The sequence below is a fragment of the Kwoniella botswanensis genome, chromosome 1 (assembly GCF_036426115.1).
Source record: "Kwoniella botswanensis chromosome 1, complete sequence".
In the NCBI taxonomy this organism is placed as follows: Eukaryota; Fungi; Basidiomycota; class Tremellomycetes; order Tremellales; family Cryptococcaceae; genus Kwoniella; species Kwoniella botswanensis.
The window spans coordinates 17,032,141-17,053,249 of NC_088599.1; the positions used below are offsets into that span (position 1 = coordinate 17,032,141).

The 21,109-nt window shown below is 44.8% G+C and overlaps 7 protein-coding genes across 7 annotated transcripts; 2 read left to right on the top strand and 5 right to left on the bottom strand.

The window, feature by feature from the left end:
- Positions 1 to 206: 206 nt before the first annotated feature.
- L199_006445 (uncharacterized protein) lies at positions 207 to 828 on the bottom strand (the record flags this gene model as incomplete). The annotated part of the gene is made up of 4 exons (XM_064892144.1): positions 207 to 401; positions 489 to 543; positions 636 to 675; positions 750 to 828. The coding sequence occupies 4 exons, from the start codon at positions 826 to 828 to the stop codon at positions 207 to 209; spliced, it is 369 nt and encodes a 122-aa protein (XP_064748216.1).
- Positions 829 to 1,196: 368 nt separating this feature from the next.
- Positions 1,197 to 2,396, top strand: L199_006446 (uncharacterized protein; the record flags this gene model as incomplete). Its single annotated transcript, XM_064892145.1, has 5 exons — positions 1,197 to 1,437; positions 1,578 to 1,694; positions 1,784 to 1,923; positions 2,046 to 2,205; positions 2,305 to 2,396. The coding sequence occupies 5 exons, from the start codon at positions 1,197 to 1,199 to the stop codon at positions 2,394 to 2,396; spliced, it is 750 nt and encodes a 249-aa protein (XP_064748217.1).
- Positions 2,397 to 2,574: 178 nt separating this feature from the next.
- L199_006447 (uncharacterized protein) lies at positions 2,575 to 4,852 on the bottom strand (the record flags this gene model as incomplete). The annotated part of the gene is made up of 13 exons (XM_064892146.1): positions 2,575 to 2,769; positions 2,844 to 3,128; positions 3,193 to 3,243; positions 3,292 to 3,507; positions 3,616 to 3,719; positions 3,779 to 3,827; positions 3,887 to 3,903; positions 3,964 to 4,019; positions 4,081 to 4,097; positions 4,159 to 4,416; positions 4,479 to 4,536; positions 4,601 to 4,781; positions 4,843 to 4,852. 13 exons carry the CDS (start codon positions 4,850 to 4,852, stop codon positions 2,575 to 2,577), a joined length of 1,497 nt encoding a protein of 498 aa, XP_064748218.1.
- Positions 4,853 to 5,458: 606 nt separating this feature from the next.
- L199_006448 (uncharacterized protein) lies at positions 5,459 to 9,243 on the bottom strand (the record flags this gene model as incomplete). Its single annotated transcript, XM_064892147.1, has 8 exons — positions 5,459 to 5,719; positions 5,841 to 5,987; positions 6,051 to 6,456; positions 6,522 to 6,616; positions 6,735 to 7,995; positions 8,243 to 8,258; positions 8,323 to 8,580; positions 8,664 to 9,243. The coding sequence occupies 8 exons, from the start codon at positions 9,241 to 9,243 to the stop codon at positions 5,459 to 5,461; spliced, it is 3,024 nt and encodes a 1,007-aa protein (XP_064748219.1).
- Positions 9,244 to 9,659: 416 nt separating this feature from the next.
- Positions 9,660 to 13,521, bottom strand: L199_006449 (uncharacterized protein; the record flags this gene model as incomplete). Its single annotated transcript, XM_064892148.1, has 4 exons — positions 9,660 to 12,624; positions 12,692 to 13,134; positions 13,210 to 13,413; positions 13,486 to 13,521. The coding sequence occupies 4 exons, from the start codon at positions 13,519 to 13,521 to the stop codon at positions 9,660 to 9,662; spliced, it is 3,648 nt and encodes a 1,215-aa protein (XP_064748220.1).
- Positions 13,522 to 13,859: 338 nt separating this feature from the next.
- On the top strand, positions 13,860 to 15,831 carry L199_006450 (uncharacterized protein; the record flags this gene model as incomplete). The annotated part of the gene is made up of 6 exons (XM_064892149.1): positions 13,860 to 13,865; positions 13,931 to 14,327; positions 14,384 to 14,469; positions 14,533 to 14,643; positions 14,712 to 15,317; positions 15,400 to 15,831. 6 exons carry the CDS (start codon positions 13,860 to 13,862, stop codon positions 15,829 to 15,831), a joined length of 1,638 nt encoding a protein of 545 aa, XP_064748221.1.
- Positions 15,832 to 15,992: 161 nt separating this feature from the next.
- L199_006451 (uncharacterized protein) lies at positions 15,993 to 19,154 on the bottom strand (the record flags this gene model as incomplete). Its single annotated transcript, XM_064892150.1, has 15 exons — positions 15,993 to 16,046; positions 16,130 to 16,204; positions 16,285 to 16,354; positions 16,416 to 16,460; positions 16,542 to 16,628; positions 16,712 to 16,802; positions 16,879 to 17,039; positions 17,103 to 17,217; positions 17,314 to 17,480; positions 17,563 to 17,976; positions 18,043 to 18,090; positions 18,153 to 18,255; positions 18,330 to 18,359; positions 18,422 to 18,551; positions 18,657 to 19,154. The coding sequence occupies 15 exons, from the start codon at positions 19,152 to 19,154 to the stop codon at positions 15,993 to 15,995; spliced, it is 2,088 nt and encodes a 695-aa protein (XP_064748222.1).
- Positions 19,155 to 21,109: the final 1,955 nt, after the last annotated feature.

Here is a 21,109-nt window from a genome sequence, read left to right on the forward strand (position 1 = left end):
AGTTTTGTCGGTCGTCTAGTTGTCATAAGTCATAAGTCATAAGTCAATTATGAACTGGTATTCCTTCCTCGGATCGTTCAGTTCTAGTGTTGTAGATGTATATGTGGAATGTCAACTGCATCAAATAAAGTAAATATACATGTATATACAACGGCTAAGATTATCATTATCCTTATCACTATCAATACCAATATTAAATCCCAAGATCATTGATTCAGCTGATCCACCTCATCCAAACTCTCGGGGAACCACCCAAACAATCTCAAATCTACTTTTTCGGCCCCATTACCCACTAGCGTATCAACCTGTATACCCTCATTCTCTAATCTGTCTTTCTGCCTTGCTACACCTAGACCTAGATCCGCTCGAGGTGAGATGAGACCTTTGGAGTTGATCACTCGCTACGACACAAAAGGATACACCAACAAAGTATCCGTCATCTACTGGACAAGCCAATGTCAATGTGGGGAGGGCGGACTCGGACTCACTTGCCAGGGTATGTCTGTATTGGGAGGTAAAGCCTTGAGAGCGTTTCCTACGTGTCTACGACCAATCCAGATAAATGAGTATATAACCGAAGAGAGAGAGAGAGAGAGAGAAATTGGAAGATTGGGATATAGGATAAATATATGTACCTTGAGTACTTTGGATAACCAGCTAACTTCGCTATATGACCTGCAACCCATCCAGAGTCATCAGCGATGAGTTATGGACGCCATTAGTGGATTGTCTGGACTGAGTGGACTTACCATAGCTCGTCACTCGTCCGTGGGGTATCAGACGTGTTATCTCGTACGTCTTAGCTGTGAGATCCGCTATATCGCTCATCCCTTCTCTCAATACACGGGCAGAAGATCTGTCTTCGGTAGTATACTGGCACTTCAATTGAGGATATAAAGATGTACGAGTACTCGATCCAACTCAAGATACCCGAGGTGGACGGGCAACGGGTGACACCTTACCAAGTCACGTGATACGACCATATCCTGTTAGCCGATGGTCATGTAAGCGTTTTTCTGCTTACGAAGATAATTTCCGATTTGTTCGTTAACTCGTATTCTCAACATCTATTTGTGCTACACTGACAACACTCTAGACGAAGATCATCTTGCTATCCTTCATACCTATCCGTCAAAAGTAGTCCAGGTCCTCGCATCGGCTTCAAAACAACTATCATTCACGAAATTCGCTCAAAAATGTTCGCCAGACAAATAACCCGATCCTTCCGATCCATCCCTTCCCGCCGACTCCTCTCGACTGCCCCTTCAGCCTCAGCCTCATCATCGTTCAGCCGGAATGCCGTGATTGGATTAACGACATTGACGATAGCTGCTTTGGCTGTTACTTCTGAGCAGAGAAGGGTATGGAATGATGATCGAGTGAGAGAGAGCGTTTTGGATCAGGGGAGTTTGAAGAAGAATGTACATAAACGAGAAGGTGAATACAAGTCAATATTTATAGGACCATATGATATGAAGTAACTGGAACATTTTGGTTTGGGCTGAGCTGGGAGACCAGTATTCAGCTTGAAATAGATAATTCTGCTTGCTAATCACCACTGCGTGAATACGTTTTAGCTGCCGACGCATCGTCGTCATCGTCAAATACCGATACGATAAAGAAAGCCGCTGCTGAAAAGGTCGGAGAAGTGAAAGAGAAAGCAGTAGAGAAGACGCAAGAAGTGAAAGATGAGGGTGAGCTAAAGACATCGTGACAAATTGTCGTTATTCAACTGACAGGTATGAGACATGACTGATATTTTATATCTGCACATTGCAAACAGTCACCAAAGCTACCTCCTCCTCTTCGCCAATCGATGAGAACGCCGCCGCCCACGTCGTAGAAGAAAAATCAACTGAAGCTGCTCAACCTTCCCAGGGGGCTTTTAACGAAGAGACAGGAGAGATCAATTGGGATTGTCCGGTAGGTAATCACCTCATCGTCTCTTATCCATATCTCTTATCTTTCCTATTTCAACTTGCGATATCTTCTTTCTCCTCCCCTCTCATTCATGGGCTTCTGCTAATTCCTGTGATTAATCACAGTGCCTCGGAGGAATGGCCGACGGACCATGTGGAGAAGAGTTCAAAGCTGCTTTCTCATGTTTCATCTATTCCGAAGCTGAACCTAAAGGTGTGGACTGTGTGGAGAAATTCAAACATATGCAAGATTGTTTCAGAGCCCATCCAGAGATATATGGTGAAGGTGAGTAGAAGTAGATAAATTACCTTTTACCTTCAATCATTCCACTCCATCCCATCAGAAGAATATGTACTTACCATTTGTTTTGTGTTGATATCGCAGAGATTGACGATGATGAAGAACCTTCTTCCGATGTTCCCAATCCTGCCGATGAAGGAGTGACAATCAAAGAGGATACCAAAGTCCCATCATAGTTAATCATGCTGGACGTTCCGCAGATAGACAACATACATCTTTAATACATATATGCATTATCAACTACTCGTGCTACAAACCCAATAATCAAACGCGATGCAATGCTAACCAAAATACAAAGAACATGGGTAAAAACCGTTCAAACAACTAAAGGGCAAGACCTATCAGTGTCAACAACTAATAATTCCATCTCCAATCATCGATATCATCCAGATCCACCGCACTCCCGAATGAATGCCCCTTCTTATGCTGTTCAAACGTACATATCTTCCTTTCGTTCGAGGTCGATACACATTTTCCATTCAAGAGGCACAAAGATAATCTATATGCTCTGACGGCGAATTGCCTTCCTTTACATGGATCCATCGTAACCTGTTTCATTCAGTGATTGCAATCGAAGAGATCAGCTCAAAAGTGAACAGTAATCGTATCGCTTGAAGACTTACAGTGTGTTTTTCAGTACCCCTAAATCCTATTACACTTTTGACATTCTGAATTCCAACCATACCTTCCATATCATCATCATATATCTCCACATCGAGATCATCTGGATCGTCCGGATCATCTGGATCGTCGGGGTCATCAGGGTCATCAGGATTCGTCTTGGGTCTGACACATATCTGCTCAATCTTGACTAATTCTATGTTATGGTCCTTTGCCCAATTCAACACATTAGAAGCAAATCTAAATCTATACGTCGAAAATTCTGTTGCAAGAGTAGCTAGTATACACTGTCCAAATCATCAGCTCGGCTCAAGCTTCCTCCTCAAAATCTTTATCTGGACGGTGACCTACCTCTGGAGGTAAACCGAAATTCCTATTTGGCCCCCAAGGAGCGTCTACCACCTGATTTCCAGTCAGCTATGGCCATCAACTCAATGGAAACCAGCTCACTTGACAATATCCTACTATCCTATGCCACCAACAATCATTTTCACCACTATTACCCCATTTACCTCTATAGTTCAACCAACTCAGGTCACCATGATGAAACAACTTTCTCCTATTCTGTGGGTTATCCCAATAGATAGCAGGGACGACATGACCTTTCGTATCCCATATAGGTCCTTCGTCGTCGGTAATATCCACCAATTTGAACAGCTTTCCTACCTATTCGACAAGACAGCGGGAAGGATCAACCCCTTATACCGAAGCTTGGAGGTTAAGTGGACGACCACTTACATTCGCATATATGTGATCACCTGGTTCGGGCCATACACCATGACTTCCAGCTGCGACGTATGCTACGGGTCTACCATCCACTTTCTCTATATCTTCCCATCGGTACGTGCCTGCACTAAACCGACCACCAGTGTGCGTGGCTATGATGCATACATCTTCATATCAGCTGAAGTAAGTAAAAAGAGCTCAATCAGCTCACTATAATCTGCTGATATCGGTGTCCCGTTCACTGTCCTCATTCTGAGATGCTACGATACGTGAACAAGAGGATGTAAGCTGTTGATGAAAGGTGTGATCTTTAGCTTACCTCCCAATCGGCCACATCTACAAAGCATTATATATCAGCGAAGGGCTAAGTGGGGGACAGGAACATGAATCACTTACGATTCCCTAATATACCAAATGGTCCAACTGGTTTCCCAAAATTGAAAGGATAGAACCTAAATCAAGCCATATGAGCTAGAGTATGTTTACGAGGATTCAGACGACGCTGCAGCTCACGTCCAATACCATAGATCCTGTATGATCGTATCAGCACATCGATACATATGATTGACAGTATACGGGAGTGATACTCACTACCACACCATAACCCTGATCTACTCCAAACCCATACACTTCCTCTTCCACCCTCCCCCTCCGATCGCCAGGCATCGTATCATTCAGCCCATAAGGTCCAAAGAGATATTCCGATTCTTCTTCCAAAAAAGGTTGTGGATTATGTGATTCATTTATCGACAGATATAATCCTGCTCCGTTAGAGGGCAGCTCGTCGAGATGTAATCGCGTTACAATGGTATGGTTGATAGGTCGTATTTCTCCTGAAGGGGATTCTGTCTAAAGGTACCATACCATACTGTCAATTTTGCTATTCCGAGCCACACGTTCTGGGAACTTACAAAGTTATAATGAGGGAACATGTAATCTATGGAGGAAGGAAAGAAAGCTTCCAATTCTCTAATAGCACCACCAACATCCATCAGTCAATACCTCACTGTGGTTTGAGTGAGATGGTATGTACGATAATTTAAACACAGGTGCGTATTGTCGTAGCAGATCCAAGATTATCTCATCGTTATTCTGCACAGTAGTGTCCGCGATTTGATCTGTAGATCTCATCAACGGTAGAAAGGGTTGTTGCTGCCTGTATAATGGTGAAGACACGACCTTTCCAGCCAGTAGTGTGAGACACCACAGCGCAGCTGCAGAGATCTGGAAGATAGTGAGCTATATGCAGCAGGATGAAGGAATGTTGCAGCTCACCATGTCGCATATATTATCCAAAAATACTCTCCTTGAGGTGTATACATTGATCTCCAGAGTATGCAGACTGATATGTTAGCAAGGAAGAAAAGAAGAACGGAGGAGATACGTGAATGTCTTTCTTTGTTTTTGATGACGTCTTGGATTGGGTGAAAATGGGTGGCAAATAGTGGCAAAACCAAGACATGGAGTAACCGGCAATCCAAGTGGTGTCCGTCCGTCATGAACGTGAACATCTCACAAGTTGGCAACAAAGAATCAGGATCATCTGGTACGTTTGTCGAGATTGGGATATCTGAAAGAGATCCTGAGACGGTATTAGTGATAATCAGGCAGATGGAGCAGGTTCACAGGGAGAGTAGTCATACAGCATGCAGTAGAGTTTATTCAGCTTCTTATATTACATCAGCGTTCGAAAAGACGAATGAATGTCTTTGTTTGAAATCATCCCATGCGATTGATCAATGCATTTCATTATTCAACATTTGTCTCCATTGCCTATTTATCGATTTCAATCCCTATATTTCTATATTCATGGTTCTGTTCAAGCATCGTATCTTCTCTCCTAATCTTTACCCACCCGATCTCCCGGCGATTGCTTAACTCATCTTCAATATCAGAACAGATCAATCTTCCCGTCCCCGCTCAAACCCTTAACACTCCTTACCCTCCCTCCAAATTCGAATGGGTCACCTTCATGAGCCACCCAGCTTTTGCTACCAGTGGATAAACCGAGCAGTTCTTCTAAGTTTTTACCTACGAGATCTAGCGCTTGTCTCTTTGAGAATATTCCCTTGGGGGAACTGGCGTATACCCAAGCAGCTTCGTATAGGGTGTTTCGAGCTTGCCATTCTTCTTGGATACCCAATCCGACGGTCTGTAGGTAAATTCATATGTGATTAGCCATATGAATCATAAATGAATATATGGGAGGACATGGTGACAAGGGATCGACATGATGCAATTGTGTGATGGGAGGATACTATGAGAACACTTACAACACCATGAGAAACCAGGTACGAAGGTAAAGTATGGTTCGATAAAGGAATAGAAGGTATGATCCTCCTTGAATCCCATTCACCGGGGTATGATCGTACGGGAGAGATGATCACTCCTATGTCGTTCTCGGAAAGTTCGTCCGCAACCTATGGGTGTTTCAGCTGACCTTCCCTCCCATATACAAGATGATCATAAATTTTTCAACTCACGATCCAAGATTCTTGTCCACCTAAGATCGTAATTTTCGCCTCCTTCGCTATATCTTTCTTCAACCTAATGATTGAAGCGATGATATCCGCCTTATCCGTCCTAATAACCAATCTCAATTCTCCCTTTCGAACTTTCTCAAACGCATGCACCAATTCTGTCTCTTCATCTTCCTCCTCTACGTTCTTTGAAGATCCACTCAATAATTTTCTTAAGATGGCGATCTTCGTTGACACGGATGACTTGGAATTATCCAAACTGATGTGTAAAGCTGTTAATGGATTTTGGATCGAACCGGGGACCAAGGAATGTTCAGATTCAGGTGAGAAGGCGTATCCGTATCCTGAGATCCAAGAGGATGTCTTAGGGGATACAACAGCGGTGGTCACTCCTGATCGATAGGCTAGTCTGTCATATGAACAACCCGGATCAGCTTGACCAGGTGAGTAGTGACGTGCTGTGAAACCACTTACAATTCATCCTTACCGCCGAACTGCGCTCCATCGACAGCATGAGCGATGATCCCATTGGTGATTTCTGATTCTTCGGACAAGGGGTCGATGGCACTCTATGAATAGCAAGAGAAAGTAAAAGAGGATGTCATTGGACGTCAGTTCCTAACATCATATTGCGATCATCGTTGAATCATTAAATGGCTACTGGTCCACTTCAGAGATGTTACTCACTCCATCACCTGTGGTCTTCTCCTGTCTAATCTCCAATATTCCCACATAACTGCCCACAGTGATATATCCAGGAGTGATCGCCCCACCTTTCAAATCAACAACTTCAAACTCCAATCCACCTTTCAACTCATCTTCCATCTTGCAATCACCAGCACAAGTGATCTCACCGTCTTTCACAATCACCACTCCACCAGCATTGTTCTTAAACACACTCATGTCTACTTGATCTTCATGAAGTAGCGATAGCTCTAGAGGTGAAAGGTGGAACTCGCCTACACCTTGATAAATGACATTCTTGACAGATTTCTTTGGTCTAAGATCCGGGTCTCCTCGAGTGGTCAAAGCCTCTTGAATCTCTTTGTCCCATTTACCCTTTTCCTGTTTAGGTATCTCCTGCGCTTCGGCGGGTTTATCATGTAGTACAGGCGAGATGATTTGGGGTATACCATCGATATAAGTTTGTTTGGGTGTTGCACCAAGTACGAGAGGGAATGAATCCCAGACTACCACATCTGCATCATATCCCTCTCTGAGATACCCAATTCGATGATCTAATCCCATCGCCTTAGCAGGGCTGGTCGTAATCGAGCTTAAGGATTCAGAGTAATTTAATCCATAATGATGTACCCAACTTGCCTCAGTCAGAAGATACCTCGAATCTAATACTGGATGATCAGACTTCATGATTACCTTCAATCCTTGATCAGCTAAGATCTTAGCAGCGAACTCGCTTCCTCTGTATGCCTCTCGCTTGTATCGCGCATTGGTAGAGAAGATAGCTACGGCTGGAGGTTCGGGACCCCAAGCCTGTTTGAGCAGGTCGGGTACAAGGTATGTTTCGTGGGCGTGGTGGAAGGCAGCAATAGGGAATTGGAATTCGTTTGAGATCCTGACTAAACCGTTTAGATCCGTGGTTTCATAGCAGTGGATGTTTACTTTGACGTTGCCCCTAATGACATCCGACAGGACTTCCCATTCGAGTGATTGGGGGAAGGGCTCGGTCTGGGTCTTGGGTGAGGCACACCATCGATCTTGTTTCTCCTTCAGAGTTTTGCCTTCGGTATAAGCTCGTCGGAAGTCGTAAGCGTTGTCCATTCTGGTTTGACCGTAAACCCGCTTTGGGTTTTCACCACACGCATGTTTGATATGTCTCCATGCGTGAGTACGAGCCCAGGTACCGTTATCGATCTTCCATGCTGGTTCGACCAACATGGACTGAGGGGTGTTCTCATGCGTCCATCGAGGTTTGAATGGGAATGCTCTAAGGAAACCGTCAGATTGAGGCATCAGAAGACCCTTCAAACCAAACAAAACAAAACAAAACAAAACAAAACAAAACAAAACAAAACAAAACAAAACAAAACAAAACAAAACAAAACAAAACAAAACAAAACAAAACAAAACACTGGATCAAATGGCTGGAAGAGGCGATAGACAGGGGGAGTATAGAAGCAAAAGGTGGGGAAGTTGAAATGATGGGAATGGGCAGATTCGGGCAGTATACTCACTGTCCTCCGATAGAGTCTTGCATCCGAAGAATAATCGTCTTAGCAACTTTACTTCTGGATGATTGACCAACAGAACTCACCCGCAGATCCAGGAAGCACCAACATGGTCGTGATACCTCCCGCAATTGAAAGGTTGAAAGCCAAATCATGAGTGTTGAATCCGTCGAGCGATCTCAACCATGGCTGAACGCTCGCCTTGATCGAATTGGTGTCGTCCCCACCGAATAGAGAGGGAGCAGAGTCCACAGCTAAGTGGCTGTGTGTGTCTACGATACTGTGTAGCGTGAAGTTGAATAGAATGGTATCAGTGATTTGACTCGGAGGACAACCGTTAGCGACTTAAGATGTCAAATGACCCACCCTACCAGTAAAGGAAATCATCAGCGACCATTCTCCGTAAGTATATATGGCTTCAACTCACCTGGTGTAACCCAAGCCCCACCCAGCTCGACCTCCTCAGCCTTCTTACCCTTCGTCCATTCCTGAATATCTTTCCCCTTCCCGATCTTCCTGATCAGACCATCTTCCAACAAAAGATCCACCCCGTGTAGAATCTCCGTACCGCGCTTCTCACCCGTCCACAACGTTCCATTCTTCAACCACACGCCTTTAGTCCCATCTACGTATCTATCATTATGAGATCGTTTATGAGTGGAGGGCTTGAAATGAGGTGTAGGTCTTTGAATGATTTCGCACTGGGCTATACCATCTTTGATGTATTCTGGTAATGGTGCAGGAGAAGGTTTGGGAAATGGGAAATCGAAACCTAAACCAGAACCAAGTTTACTAAACAAATAAATCAGGCCAAAGAGCGCGAGTAGATTACCCAATCCGCTGGCATGTTTCTGGGTCCAGTATCTGCGCTTAGATTTGGATTTGTATATTGATGGAAGGGGGATATCAGACTCGGATGATGAGGAGCCGCCTGAGATGAGGGAGGTTTTTTCGATATCTCTATCTCTATACCGACCTCTTGGTCTATGATGAGCGTGGGAGGACATGGTGGACTCGACTGTCGTTCAATGAACGAAGAAAGGAAGGAATTGAGAAGAGCTACACGATTGATAGTGCTGCCTTTCTATACCTGCATACCAATCATTCAATAACTCAATCACGTCAATGGTCGTCGTATACATCGCATGGGTCCTTTCCGCTCGGAGATGGCCGATGATCACTAGATATCACTCCAGTGGCAGATCCGATACAAGTGGACTCGCCTAGTCAAAAGGAATAACGATCGATATGATTAAGCGATGCATAAGATAATTAGATAATCCAGTATACAAAATAATATAACTCGTAAGTAATATCCAGATGAAACGATCTACCAACACCAATGATAACCGACCGAATACCTTCCTGTCCTCAGTTGAAGCCAAACATCTTGTTATCATTTCCAATATTCCTCGTCCTTTTCTCATGCACTGACATCCCATTCACTCTCCCCATCGAACAGAGTAGTCCCATTTCCGTTCGCATTCGCATTGGTATCCTTCGTACTCAAAGCTTTCCTCTCAGACACAGGCGTGATTGACATGGCCATATTCATGCCCTTCTCCGATCCTTCCAATTTAGCAAGTAACGCCGCAGCTTTGCTTGATGGTGTAGAAACATCCGATCGACTTCCATAAGCAGGTTTTGATCTCGATGGCGAAGCAATCACATCGTGATTCTCAGAATTCGAATGAGTTGATAGCGCTTTGAATGTTATTTTAGGTGAAGACTCCGAATCCGTCGATACCTCTTCGACATCTCTGGTCGTTGTGGTAGTATTGGTATCGGTAGATGATTTCGATAAAGGTGAGGGAGCAGCTGATATAGTGAATGGATCTACCATCTCTCCTTCCACTTCATCCTTGTTTACTTCTTGTAATTTAGGCAAGACAAATACCGGTGGGACTGGTAATATTTCCACATCATCCGATTCGACCGTAGTCAATAACGGAGAAAGCGGTTTGGGAGGTATCATTCTGATTGGTGATTTGGGTGAAGAGACAATCGAGTCCGCTTTTACCCTAGCTCGGATTTCCACTTTCAACGGAGAAGGTTTGGACGCATTGTTCCTACTGACTGAACTGATGATTGTTGCAGCTCCACTAAGCGGACTATGAGGTAGAGGTACCTCATGAGGACTGGGTGGAAGAGGTACGTCATTCGGTTTGGAGGGCGAATCAGGTAACTTGATCATATCAGGTTTGACTTTCGCTCTGACCGATGTCATAGATGACGTGGAAGCTTTCAAGCTCGATGTTCCCGATGTGGTAGGTGCACCTCCTCGAGTAGGTCTGAAAGATGGTAAAGGTGCTTTACGAACGACTTTTTCCTTTTTGACCGGCGGAAGCGTTACATGAGATGTGATAGTCGGTTTCTTGGGTGCACTGACCACTCTAGTAGGTGCTCGAGCTGCCGCTGGGAGAGGAGGTTTGTTCGAGACTTTAGGTTCTGGCTTTGGCGCTATTTGCGCGGAGACCACCCGAGCCCTTGCTACGGGCGCTATAGATGATTTCGAGCTTGTCGATCCACTCAGCGTGGTTGATTTGACAGTTGGGGGACCGGAAGCCACGGTCACCTTTGCGGTAGTCGAGGTCGCCACCGATGGTTTCGAGACAGCGGTCGTGGCTTGAGCAGGTTTGGTCAGAGCGGCAGCTCGAGCGGCTGAGGCAGCCGTTGGGGCAGTAAGACTGGTAGGCTTGAATGGTTTTCGAACGACTGGCGCACTGACTGCTCGGGTAGTCGCGGTACGAGCCGATGGAATAGGTGGTTTACGAGCGACGACTTTGGGCTTGATGGGCCCAGGCGCTGGTTTGGTTGTTTCCAGCGAGGATGGTCTGGCAGGAGCAGCGGGTTTCCTCGGTTCTGTCTTCGCTAGAACCGGTGCATTTCGTACAGGTACATCCGGAATCGAAGCTTGAGATTCACGAACGATCTCAGGCACATCTCCTACCTTGGCTTCCGCTGGTACTTCTTTTGCGATCAATGCAACAGTGTCCACTAAGCTCCCCATCTGAGTGGCATTCTCTCCTGTGCCTCCCTCTTCTTCAGATATCTGGTCCTTCTTCTCCTCTCGTATCTCAGTTCCGTCAACTTTTTCCTCCTCCACTTCCTCCTCTTTTATTTGCTGAACATCCTCGACTGATGATAAAGGTCTATGGACTTTCGCTTCCTTCAGTATCTCCTCCGTTTCCGTTTCCAGCACAATGCTCGCCTTGACAGGGAAATCAGGTAGCTCAATCTTGCTAGCGACCTCCACCGTCCTCTTCTCCTCGTCTGCATTCGCTTGTTTGAGCGGCGAAGCTGGGTATACATCCTCCTTCATATCTATGATATCACTCTCATTCTCATTCGCTTTCACATCGCCCGATGTTGATCTAATCAGTATAGGCATTAAAGGTGAATCCATCGAGACTACCTGAGCAGGAAGGGGAGAGGCGAACGCTTGAGGTATCTCTTCGTTCGCATGATCGCCTTTGATAGGTGAATTCGCATTTTGATCGTCCTCCGCAGGTCTTTTCCTTCCTAGCCCGCCCATAGCTCTTCCTGGTGTTTTGGTGAAGTAACCGTCTTCTGCAACGGTGGTAGGAGCAGTGACAACACGTCGATGAGCTTGACCTAATGCCATTCCCCTCCTGCCCAATCCCGCATTCGCATTCCTTTGTGGTCTACTAAGGACAGTGGGTCCGCTAGGTGTAGTAAACAGATGAATACCGAATTCCTCGCCCGCTTCTTCTTCCGAAGGTATGGCTCGCATGATCCTTGCCGGAGGAGCGAAACGTCGAGGTGGTTGAGGTACATCAAGTGGTCCAGGAGGTGCGGTGTGCGATATATGCAATGCCGGTCGAGAGAGTTTGGAGAGAGGGTTGTATTTACCTTCGTCAGCGATTGGGAACGTTGCTGACGAAGCAGTCGGTAGGATGGTTTGTGATGCCGAACGAGCGTGTTTCGCTGGTACAGGTGGCACGAACAGATCATGATGATGACGATTGGAGCTGGAGGTCGATCGTGATAAAGTAGGATGTGTTATAGGTAGCTCTTCCATCATTTCTGCTTCTGGCGTGAAGGGTAATGCTTCGGGGTCTTTCCTTGGCGATCCCCTTCGAGATGGTCCAGCTTCCATCGCGGGAGGTAGCGGGGCTTGATGGGAAATGGGTCTCATAGGGCGAGAAGCCAGCGCATTCACCCGGTGATGCTGTGGGCGATGAGCTGCGGCGGTAGCGGCATTCGTTGAAGCTTGAGAGGCTTCCGATGATGTGGCTGATATCGGTTGGGTGGGTGGGTGAGCAACACGAGGTATAGGCTTTGACTTGGGTTTCGATGGCCCTGCTCCATTGGCTGCAGGTATCTCGAGATATCGACGAACAGTGGGTGTCAAAGGTGCGGAGAAACTAGCAAGGGCATAACAAACTGTCAGACAAGCTGATTCCTGACTTGCACTAGGTTATTTCCACTTACTCTTCGATCCTCTCGGGCCAGAACTCCATGAATATCGCCCAAACTCTTCTACCCGTCTGTCTAACTTCTGGGTCTTTGTCCGTCGCCATTTTCTTTACACTTTCCTCTAACAATCCTAGATACCTTTCGGTCCAGATCTCCACTGGCCATTCTTTTACCGCTTTTTCCACTCCGATGGCACTCCCTCTCCTGCAAGTCGTGGCATTGTCGTTCAAACCTTTCCGTAGCTCCGGTAAGATCGCGATGATTTGACAGTGTGTTATGATCGTTAAAAGGCATTTCTCCGCCCGTTTCAAAAACACTTTATTCGGTCGTCCTAGAAGTTCAATCACAGGTTCTACGTAGAGGTTGACGAGGGGCTTGAAATTCGATGATAATCTCGGTGCAAACGTCTGTAACAAGTCGGTTGATACGCCGGATAATCGACCTCTGTCAGATAGCATCTAGAAAGATCTCATGATCAGCTGACACAGCTCACATCTTACGAAGGTATAGATACAGTTTACACGGATACTCACACATTTGACCAACTTCTTTCCTATTCCACTCCTGCCTACACCCTCTACAAATAATTCGGTATGTTTATATCCCCCTCCTCGTGTGACCGCCGAGAATCTTATTATAGCTCTTTCAAATTTCTCCCACGTATCTTCTTTCTCCTCAGGTTCCAATGCCCATGTAAGGGTATCAAGCTCATCTCTCAGATGTTGAGGCGTGGGACACTAGACCAGGTGATCTCGATCAGTCAGCAATCTCACTCCAGGTAAACATGACAAATCAAAGTTAAGGCTTACAGGTATTTTCGCATCTGCCGAGAGAGAGGGTGCCATCGTACTTCTATCGCTTCCTCGTACTCCTGCTATGTCTTATATACTTGCTGATGACCAGAACGCAAGGATGATCCATGTATATGCAAATTGAAGAGCGGAGGGGGTGCATCGAGAGCAGAAAGTCAATCGCGTCTCTTGTCATTCTTGGGTTTGTTGACACTGGGATCTCAAAGAGGGACGGATTCAGATTTGGCTGAGTTTTCGCCACGTGAGTAACTCGTGTCTCGAAGATGTTGGGATCTTCAAAAACACTCGGTCTCAACACCCAGCGGTAAAACTAGACGTCTATCAGTGTACTCAGCGCGATATACTCGCAACCTCGCAGGAGACAATACAAGATGAGGGTGAGTCGTTCTGGGCAGCTGAGATCAAAGAGCTTAAGTAGATTACTGATTAATACTTTGTCCAGATCGCGGTCCAAGGGTGTTCGCACGGCAGTCTAACAGCGATATACGATACCGTTCAACAATATACCTTGCACACTTCGAAGCCTGTCGACCTCCTGCTGCTATGTGGGGATTTTCAGGCATTGAGATCAACGAGCGATTTCGCTTCTTTGGCTGTTCCAGCAAAATATCATTCCTTGGGGACGTTCCATGAATACTATTCTGGACTGAGAAAGGCACCAGTCTTGACGATAGTGATAGGAGGGAATCATGAAGCTTCGAACTACATGTGGGAGCTATATCATGGGGGATGGTTGGCTGAAAATATCTATTATATGGGTGCTGGGGGGAGTGTGTACGTTGATGGTCTGAGGATAGTCGGTGCTAGTGGTATTTACAAGGATCACGATTATAGGAAAGGTAAGTATCACCACCGACATCATGAGGTTTGACATTAATTTGGATTATTTTCAAAGGTCATTTTGAAAAAGTACCATATAACAATTCGACATTGAGAAGTGTATATCATATAAGGGAATACGATGTTATGAAGCTAATGCAGGTGAGTCTACAATCACTAGTTCTCTTAGATGACTTACTGGCTTATGACAATCTCTTACTACAGCTGTCATATTGTGACGACTCTATATTCTTGTCTCACGATTGGCCAATATCAATAGCCAGACATGGTGATACCGGTGCTCTACTACGGCGAAAACCATTTTTCAGAGATGAGGTGAGCGTTCCTTTCAGATCGTATCGTCATTTGGACGAAAATTGGATTGACCATGTGGTTGAAATCAGATCAATAAGAATACCCTCGGTTCACCACCCCTTTTCACCCTTCTGAACCATATCCAACCATCGTACTGGTTCTCAGCTCACCTCCACGTAAAGTTTGCAGCATTATATGACCACTCTTCATCGACCACTCAGCAGATAGACAAGCTGGAAGAATCATTACCGTCTATACCGTCGAATGGTGAAATGCATGTAGAGAAGAACCCAGATGAGATTGCTATAGAGGATGATGATGGATTCGACTTACCACCGACGAATGACAATGGTACGACATCAGGCAATCCAGATGAAATCACGATCGAAGATGATGAATTTGATGATCCGCCTATCACCACTACGACGGATGCAGCTGAACCTCCAGCAATAACAACGGAATCATCGACAACTCAGAAAGATCTCAAAATAGATGAAAGTGTAGATATAGTTGAGAAAGCTACAGAAGAAGGTATACAAGACGGTATAACGGAACTTATCGGTGCGCCAATTAACAAAGTTGAAGAAGCTGTCAATTCGGTAGACGAAGCGAAACTGGAGAAAGCAGAAGAACAAGGGAGAAGAACGAAATTCTTGGCTTTAGATAAATGTGGACCTGGCAAAGATTTTATACAGGTGAGTGATACCGTTCATACCCTCTGTATCTCATATGCGAAGATATAGTACAAAAAGCTGATGAACGGATCAATCTGGTCAGTTCTTTGAAATTCCCACACCTTCCTCATCGACCCCCGATCACCCACCTCGCCTAACATTCGATCCTGAATGGCTAGCCATATCCCGCTCATTCCATCCATACCTATCCACCACAATTCAACAAACACCTTTACCCTCCCCGGAAATACTAAAACAGCTCGTATCGGATGAACGTCAGCGTATAGAAGAAGAAGGGTTGTTGGTTCCTTCGCAGAATGTAAATGAAGATGGGACGGTTGATCTGGTTTGGACAAAAGGTCCAATAGAAATTGAGAGGGTACAGAAGTTCTGGCCTACAGCTCCATCGCAGAGTCAACTTCCCCCTGGACCTGGAGGAAACCTAGGGGCAGACCAATGGTATACTAATCCACAGACTGAGGCGTTCTGTGGACTGTTGGGTTTGCAGAATAAAGTGAATCCTGCTCCAATATGATCAAGCGAGTAGGTAGATCTTGAGTAGATGATGATAGGAAAGAAATGAGTGTATGTATGTATACTATCATCTTGTTTCCACCACTAACATTGAGCTTGTTCAATCAAGCATACAATTTACTGCACTGCCGGTTGATATACATATTTACTCTATGTGCATATCTACTGACCCATATCTTGCATATCCTTATTCTCATAATGCCATTTCTTGCGATCCTGCAAACGGGATTCCCACAAAATACAGAATGTTATTAAGCAGGAGATTTGAAAAGTGACTACGAACATCTTGAAACACTCACCATACGTCTAAAAGCGAACCTTGATGTCCATGGCCAGAATGGATCCCTCGTAAAATTAGGTCTTAGAGGTTCATTCTGTAATCGAGTTATCGTTGAATGACAGATCCTGCATTAATTCTCGTGCTCATTTGTACTTCGATATGAAATCAACTCACAGGGTATATGGAAAGTACCGCTCCGGCTATCGAAGCGTAGCATACAATCTTGGTGAATATAATACCGGCGCTACAAGACATGACAGGGAGTAAGCGATTCTGCATCGCACCAGGCCATAGCGCGAACTCACTCGTTGTGGAAGTAAAAACCTTGTTGGAGAGTTGCCAAAGCCACACTGATGTACAAAAGGGATAGATCGTCAGGCGTTCTTCTCACTAGGGTACCGGAAGAGGAACGTATGGCAACGAAAACTTACAATCCCAATGTAATACCTAAACTCATCGAAGTCATCCTTGGACCGATAAGTGTAATAGGTAAGAAACCTATGTGCATACCCCACCACCTGACAACACACAGAATGCAAATGGAATGGTCAACATATGAATCGAATCTGATATGTAAGTGTAAGTGTCAAACTCCACTTACATATTATTGGAGATAGCCACCATGAAAATAGCCAAACACATTCCTAGAAGGAAGGTATTCCATACCCCTACCCAGATATACATCGCAATCACTACATCATATTCCGCCCGATCATCCCAGGTTAGTCACCGAGACACAGATAAATTCGAATGATCGTCTTCACTCACCTCCTGAATAAGCATTCCCTCCTGGGAGGATAAAGATAGGAACCGAGCTACCCTTGTAATATTGACAAGTATCGTTAGAAGGTCCGCCATTGATCTTCCATTGGTCTGAAGCTTGATTGTATTCCTCGAGATATTGGTAGAAAGTACCCGCTGCGAGATCACTGCAAGTTTTCAAAAACCTTTCTCTCAATCAAGGATCTCAATGATTTGGGCGTTGAACTTACAAACAGCATATGCCGATCCTCAAGAAGAACAATCCAAATGCGCATATCATATAGTATCCTCTTCGGACGTCAAACCACCACCAACCGAATGATTTTGTACGGGGTTTCCAATTTGCTAAATCCAATAAAGATCCAGACATCAGCTGAAGAGTTAACAGTCAATCTTTCTCCAAACATTCAACCTAAATTGAAGATATGGAAAGTGGCTTACCAATCCCGAAGTAACCTTTATCCTTATCTAAAGCTTTGATAATTTCTTTTTCCATCTCTTCGTCAGGTGGATTATCGGGATCGTTGGGAGGTACGTGTATTCTCTTCATCTCTTCTAATTCTCTTTTGAAGTTATCGTGCATCTTTTTGGGTCCGCCATGTATAACTCTGAGGGTACCAAACCAACAATCAACTCGCTTCACGCTGTCCTGGTTTGGGAAGGCAGGTGGATAGATCATATTTTACTTACACTCTACTTAATCTTCCTCTTTGATTCTCCAAATCCTCCCCACTCTTCTGCCAGACCTTCTGTATCCTTCCATCATCATACTTCGGATCCATCTTCTTCTGATGAGCAATCTGCGCTCTTATATCTTCTCTTGATCTTCTTTCCAAGGGGAAATCCCAATCACCAATTTTAGCTTGAAGATGCTCGGTCCAAAAATATCTCTCATGTTTACCAGGTTGAATGAAATTCATTCGATAATATTCGTCTTGCCATTCACTATCCGTCCAGAACCTTAGGGGTTTACGACCTACACGGTAATCAAGATGTTTATATCCTGAGGTAGAACATCCAATAGAGGTAATAAGTGTACGGAGGACGTTGTAGAGACCGAAAATGAATGTTATCACCAGGATCAGATATCGGAATTGAACGGTTCTACAGACGATCCATGATTCATTCAGCAATCCTCAATGCTTAATATACATGCTGTGCCCGACTCACTCTGGATAGTCCCAATTTGGACTGGTACTTAAAGTGGCAGCTGCCAAGCTACCACGATATACCCTCTTCAGCAAAGGCTTCAGATCATCTCAATTTTTTGGGTAACTCACAACATGATTGTATATCCATTTCCTGCTCTAAACCACTGCGGAGCGAAACATCCGAAACGCACATTGAGCAACTCATCACCAAAGAGGCAAATACACAATATTACTGAATTATCGAAACCGTACCATCAGCCCTTCCTTACATATTGTTTGTTGTCTCGTCGATGTACAGGTACTCACAGATGAAGATATGATATAAGGTATACCAAGCTGTTCTCGTTCCTTTCAATGTTAGCGATATATTCTAATCCTGGTTGGCGTGGAAGACTTACCCAGAGGTTCTTTACCATTTGCCCAATTTGCCATACCCGTTCCTACACCATATGCGCATTCTGAGTCCGTACGGAGTCTCTCGGCTGGATCGTAGTTGGTCAAAGGCATTTCCTGACTATAGTCGACTACCTGGGAGATATAAATCCCCAATGAAGGATGATTAAATACTCTCTTCTCCATGCACCATGCACCATGCACAGAGGAATAAAGGTACAATGTTGAGACTCAACTCACCGTCGGATCATTCAAATCATGAATCATCATTCTGACCTGCATGTACCCCACAATAATAGCCGTCAAACAACCACCAACTTGTAAACCCTGCTTTAACACCATCTTATAGCTCTCTATGAAATAATTGAACATCTCCCATGTCCTTCTATGTAATCCTGGACCTTTGCCCAGTGGAACGAATAAAGTATACAGAGGAAATTCTTTATCCTCTCCGAACCATTCGTATTTCGAATATCTCTTCTTCCCCGTCGTCTTGTCAATGTACTTAGTCGATGGATCAGGTAAAGATGTGGAAGGTAATAAAGGTCTGGTCCTTCTGATAAACAAGTAAAATGGACTTAACAATAAAGCCAAAGAAATGAGAATAGCGAACAAGGGTATGATATAGATGAAGTATATTATCTTCCCAAGAGTCGAAGTCTTATCCCACATTCGCTGGGAAGGTGATCGACCACGTTTGTCGATGAAATAATGATCATCGACATATTCGCTACCCATGTTGACAGTCTGGTGTCTGTAGATTTGAATTATTGTGGTCCTTCGCTATAGATCAGTTCGAGTTATCGAGTTATACTAGGTCTTTGTTCTGAATTCGAACGTTTTTTGATAATAGTCGCTTGTGACTCAGTAAAAGTATTAGTAGCCAATTGATCAGATTCGAGTGAATTTATAACATCCATAGCTTGGAAATATATTCTGAGCCAGGCTGTGATTCACCCACCTACCACCTACAAGTACTGCACTTTACACGGCAAGACAAATAGCGACCATCCTTTGTGGGTTTTAGAGGGTTAACAACCACAAAGGACGGTCCATCTTGCTTGGTCCATCTTGCTCTGAAGATGATACAAAGTTTCAGTGTCAAAGCAGGGCAAGATCAACATCTGGTCTGATCCAACTCCTTTGCGCATATGTTGTCCATGAGCAATAGTGATCTCAGTAGATAATCCCAGATTGCATCGACACTAGTTCATTGCCTGAGGTGTTTGGCTGCTGGACTTTGATATCGCAGGTGGGTATTCAGGATGATTAGTTGATAGTTATCCACGATGACGAAGACCGTTCCTTTACCTGAGTTACGCGATACCCCGTTGACTATTTTACTCAGTTCCTTCGACAGTAAACGTCAATAGAAGGTGATTCACCTCTTTCTCACGTTCTCACGATTGGCAGGGTATACAGATTTGCTGCCGCTCGTCTTTCTTGCAACTCATGGTGAATGCTGAAACAAGTACGAAACGGTTGGTCAAGTGAACTATCTGTCCACTACGGTAACACCCAGGTCAGATCAAGTCAAGGGTTTTTCCGCCCTCCACATGAAGGAACGTAATGTTCCTTCTATAGCACCCTGAGGATTTGATAATCACGAGCGGAATCCCGACACGGCGCCTTTAAGCCGACAAGCACCGATAGTACTCCTCTTAGGCTTTTGCCCAACGGTTACAGAACGGCCGATGGTGGTGGTGGATTTAGCGTGAATTCTGCTTTTTACGTTGGTAAACGTAACTTGGAAATTGACCACTGATGCGTTGGTGAGATCATCAAAAGTTAAGATACCTTTGTGCTGATTACAAGCGAAAGTGCTCTGATGAGAGGTCGCAGAGGGCAGCAAATGCGCTGAGACGGCTCCAGCTCATAAGCATCCAATGTTGACGGCCGTCGACGCGCCGGAGGTTCTCAACTTTACGAATAGCTAGATTAAAAGACCTGACCTCCACTCGCCTACTGGCCGAGGAAGAAGGGCCCTTCGAAGATTGACGAATAAGAATTGAGTCTTCTATCCCGTATCAGGGAACATGATCAGAGCCGCTCTGTCCCTGAACACCTTCATTTTCTTATCTCTGGGAAGCAGGCTTCGTACATTCCATGTGATAGACGTCGACATCTCGTTTAGATGCACGGCAGGACGAGATGTGGACCTTCAGTCCAGCTTACTTTCACGTATCATCAGGGTATACGCTTAACCCGTTCATCACCTGAGTATGATTAACTGCATGTATCGTCTGTTCGTCTGGCCATTCCTCGTCTCGTCGGCACGCGCAGACGACGAAGGATCCGATGCCCGGGTAAATGGTGAATATTGTAATGTATGTGATGGCCACTTAGGAAAGAGGGATTAGGGAAGATTACCAATTGCGGTTAAATTGATTAGTTGGTTTGTAATGATTGATTAGGAATTAGGAATGGATTAACTCTGGTTTGGTTGATCCATCCCATAATCCATATCCCTTGCTCAGGGTTAAACCGCAAACTAGCAACCACTCGCACTCCAATGAATCACCCTCTCAATTAACATATTGTTGACAAACCACATACACCATCCTCATATACATTACTTTGCTTGCACACCTCATTTCATCATCGTTCATCCATTCACATCCAGCACCAGGTCCTGAACATCTCAGAACGACTCATCGATCACTCGTACGTATAGTGTGGTATAATCCATCTGG